Below are 4,342 nucleotides of genomic sequence, written 5' to 3'. Positions count from 1 at the left end.
AATACCAATATGCCAACACTGAACAGAACAAATGTATTCAGAAAGGTGTCACCTTTCTAAGCTATGAAGACCCTTTGGGGATGGCACTTGCCTTAATGGCCTTCTGTTTCTCTGCATTCACAGCTGTGGTACTTTGTGTCTTTGTGAAGCACCATGACACTCCTATTGTGAAGGCCAATAACAGATGCCTCAGCTACCTATTACTCATGTCACTCATGTTCTGTTTTCTGTGCTCCTTTTTCTTCATTTGCCTTCCAAACAGAGTCATCTGTGTCTTACAGCAAATCACATTTGGAACAGTATTCACTGTGGCTCTTTCCACAGTTCTGGCCAAAACAGTCACTGTGGTTCTGGCTTTCAAAGTCACAGATCCAGGAAGAAGATTGAGAAACTTCCTGGTATCTGGGACACCCAACTACATTATTCCCATATGTTCCCTAATCCAATGTGTTCTGTGTGGATCTGGCTAGCAGTAACTCCTCCCTTGGTTGATATTGATGAACACACTCTCCATGGCCACATCATCATTGTGTGCAACAAGGGCTCAGTTACTGCATTCTACTGTATCCTGGGATATTTGGCCTGCCTGGCACTTGGAAGCTTCTCTGTGGCTTTCTTGGCCAAGAATCTGCCTGACACATTCAATGAAGCCAAGTTCTTGACCTTCAGCATGCTAGTGTTCTTCAGTGTCTGGGTCACCTTCCTCCCTGTCTACCATAGCACCAAGGGCAAGGTCATGGTTGCTGTGGAGATNTTCTCCATCTTGGCATCCAGTGCAGGGATGCTTGAATGTATTTTTGTACTCAAGATTTATATCATTTTAATGCAACCAGAGAGAAATTCTACCCAAAAGATAAGGGAAAAATCATATTTCTGAAAAAAATATTTCAGGAATTCTGTCAAATGTAATGTTGGTACATACTCAACAAATATTGGGTTATAGTGCATGTGTCCAGTTTTAGAATCACTCTCACTGGTTGCTCTAGTGATTTCAGGAAGTATTATATCTACTGAACTTCTGCACAGTGTCCATAAAATCTTGGACTCATTCACTTGCTACATTTCCTCTCAGAGAACTAAACACTCTAATTATTACAATTTTATTCATCATTTTGCATTCATGGAGATGCCCTCTGGTAACTTCCAAAAATGTTGATAAGGCAGTTGAATCCATCACTTTGTGCAGAAAAATGAGATCTAGGACAGAAAGGGTTACACATAGAAATCATCTACCAAATCAAATAATCAATGAGAAACACAGACTAACTAAATAATCAGCAAAGATGAAATCAGAACATATTTTCTGATTTCCAGTAGGAAGACACACACATAACAAAATACTGACTTTTTTTTTCATCTGTTCTTCAAACATTTGGCCAATAGTCTAAGGAGGAAATGTTTGTTTTCTGCTGTCAAATACAAATATATTTTATCCAACAATGATCAGAAGCCCAGGGAATCTGTGGATGAATTGGGAATAGTTGTAAGAAGCTGAGGAGGAGAGTGACCAGCATTCACAACAAACCTGGACAAGCAAGATCTCTCAGGCATTGAGACTCTAATCAGAGATCATACACTAGCTGATGTGAAGCCCCCAACAAATATGCAGCATAAGACTGCCTGGTCTAGCATCAGTTGGAGAGACACACCTAATCCAAGAGAGACTTAAGTCCCCAGGGATTGGGAAGGGCTGGGCGTTGGGGATGTAGAGATATCATCTTGGAGAGGGGGAGGAGATGTTAGATGAGGAAAAGTCGGGGGGGGGCAGACCAGGAGTGGGATAACAAACTGTAAAAAAAATATTGAGTAACAATAAATAAAAAAATGAAGTGAAATAAGCTTGTAGATATGTCATCATGCTATTTATATTGTAGTTATGGAAGGGATAGGTAAAACTATTGACATCTGCATGAACCGAACTTTTTTTTTCAGAGATTGCCCTTTGTGTGCTGTTCTGATTGAGTTTCTGGACTCAGAAAATTCTGAAAAACAGAGTGAGTGGCAGATGTTTAAATTATGCTGCTTTCTAGAAAACGACATTTTCAAAAAGACCATTGAGTGTTTGCAGCTACACTAAATATTTCACATTTGTCAATTCTCATTATATAATGGGAAACCAAATGGGTCTAAAATGCATTAACAAAAACAATCACTTCCCTAAGTCAGTCTTCATAGAAATATGATCACTAGCAATGTCTCTTTAAGGAAGACATTCTTCATTAACATCCACATTTTAATCATTGAAAATTATTGGAAAATTGCATTGTTGCAAAGAAAGATTTGATATTCAAACTACAGTTTAATGGAATTCTTCACGAATTTATTCTTTTTTAATATTTTATTATTTTATTAGATATTTTCTTCATTTACATTTCAAATACTATCCCCTATATACTCTCATCACCCTGCTCCCCAACCCACCCACTCCTGCTTCCAGACCCTGGCATTCCCCTCTACTGGGGCATATAATCTTCACAAGATCAAGGGCCTCTCCTCCCAATAATTGTGGAGTAGCTCATCTTCTGCTACATATGCAGCTAAACACATGAGCTCTGGGAGTCCTAGTTAGTTCATATTTTTGCTCTTCCTATAGGGTTGCAGGCTCCTTCAGCTCCTTGGATACTTTCTCTAGCTCCTCCATTGGAGGCCCTGTGTTCCATACAATAGGTGACACTGAGCATCCACTTTTGGATTATCCAGGCACTGGCATAGCCTCACAAGAGACTGTTATATCAGGGTCCTGTTAGAAAATGTTGCTCGCATAGGCAATACTGTCTTGTAAAGACTCATAAAAACTTACTGTCTTATGTGATATATATATATATATATATTATATTATATATAAATATTTAATGCAAAAATAATATTAATATACAAATATATAGCTATAATGTATAATATATAAAATTATAACACGTAAATAAAATAAATATATAATATACATGTATAATATAAACATATATATTTATAAAAAACTTATGGTCTTAAATAAAATGTATAAACATTTTATGTAAAGTAATAAAAATATATAAATGTATAATTATAATATATAATATATAATATAAATTATAATATAGATATAATATAAATATATATAAATATATAATGTAAAATATATATGTATATATACATATTTATATATGTATAAATTATAAAAACAAACTAAAACTTATAGAGGAGAACGTGGGAAAAAAAACTCGAGTATATGGGCCCAGGGGAAAAAATCCTGAACAGAACAGTAGTGGCTTGTGATGTATGATCGAGAATTGACAAATGAGACCTCATGAAACTGCAAAGCTTCTGTTAGGCATAGTATACTGTTTGTAAGACAAAATGGCAACAACAGATTGGGAAAAGATCTTTACCAATCCTAAATCTGATAGCGGACTAAGATCCAATATATATAAAGAATTCAAGAAGCTGGACTCCAGAAAACGAAATAACCCCATTAAAAATGGAGTACAAACAGAGCTAAACAAAGAATTCTCAACTGAAGAATACAAAATGGCTGAGAAGCACCTAAAGAAATGTTCATCATCCTTAATGATCAGTGAAATGCAAATCAAAATAACCCTGAGATTCCATTTCACACCAGTCAGAATGGCTAAGATCAAAAATTCAGATGATAGCAGATGCTGGGGAGGATGTGGTAAAAGAGCAACACTCCTCCATTGCTGGTGGGATTGTAAGCTGGTACAACCACTCTAGAAATCAATCTGGTGTTCCATCAGAACATTGGCAGACATAGAACTACTGGAGGATCCAGCAATACCTCTCCTGTGCATATACCCAGAAGATGTTCCAACTTGTAATAAGGATATATGCTCCACTATGTTCATAGAAACTTTTTTTATAATAGCTGTGTAGCCCTGGCTGTCCTGAAACTCACTCTGCAGTCCAGGAGGACCATGAACTCCATCATATGTCTGCTATATATACCAATGCCACACAGCTGCAAACACCATCTTTATAAGAGTAAAATTAATAAATTAATTGGGACTGTAAGACTGGATGACTATCAGGAACTTCAGCCCTCTGCCTGAGCTAAGGACCCACACCCTAGAGAGCTGCAAAAATTGGGTAAGCTAAGGATCCTCTGCCACTGCATCCAGCATTTCCAGGTCTTCAGTCAGGGCTGTCCAGAGAGTGCACATGAATAGGGGTGATTCTGCCCAAGGCTTAGACGGGTTATACCGTGGTGGTGCAAATTTCAGACCTGTCTAGGCTCTATGTGAATGCCTTTCCTCTCTTTCTTTCTTTCTTTCTTTCTTTCTTTCTTTCTTTCTTTCTTTCTTTCTTTCTTTCTTTCTTTCTTTCTTTCTTTCTTTCTTTCTTTCTCTCT

General features: G+C 37.1%; 1 protein-coding gene across 1 annotated transcript in view; it reads left to right on the top strand.

Moving 5' to 3' along the window:
* The window catches only part of LOC110289221 (vomeronasal type-2 receptor 116-like), a 7,396-nt gene extending 6,519 nt beyond the window's left edge, over positions 1 to 877 (top strand). Inside the window, 2 exon segments of the mRNA XM_021155365.1 lie at positions 1 to 456; positions 459 to 877. The exon segment at positions 1 to 456 is cut by the window's left edge and continues 4 nt beyond it. Of these exon segments, the coding sequence (XP_021011024.1) occupies positions 1 to 456; positions 459 to 877 (875 nt within the window).
* Positions 878 to 4,342: the final 3,465 nt, after the last annotated feature.

The sequence above is a fragment of the Mus caroli genome, unplaced genomic scaffold, assembly GCF_900094665.2.
Source record: "Mus caroli unplaced genomic scaffold, CAROLI_EIJ_v1.1 scaffold_12785_1, whole genome shotgun sequence".
Classification (NCBI taxonomy): domain Eukaryota; kingdom Metazoa; phylum Chordata; class Mammalia; order Rodentia; family Muridae; genus Mus; species Mus caroli.
Note: the sequence above shows the minus strand (reverse complement) of the source record. Positions and strands in the feature narration are given on the sequence as shown.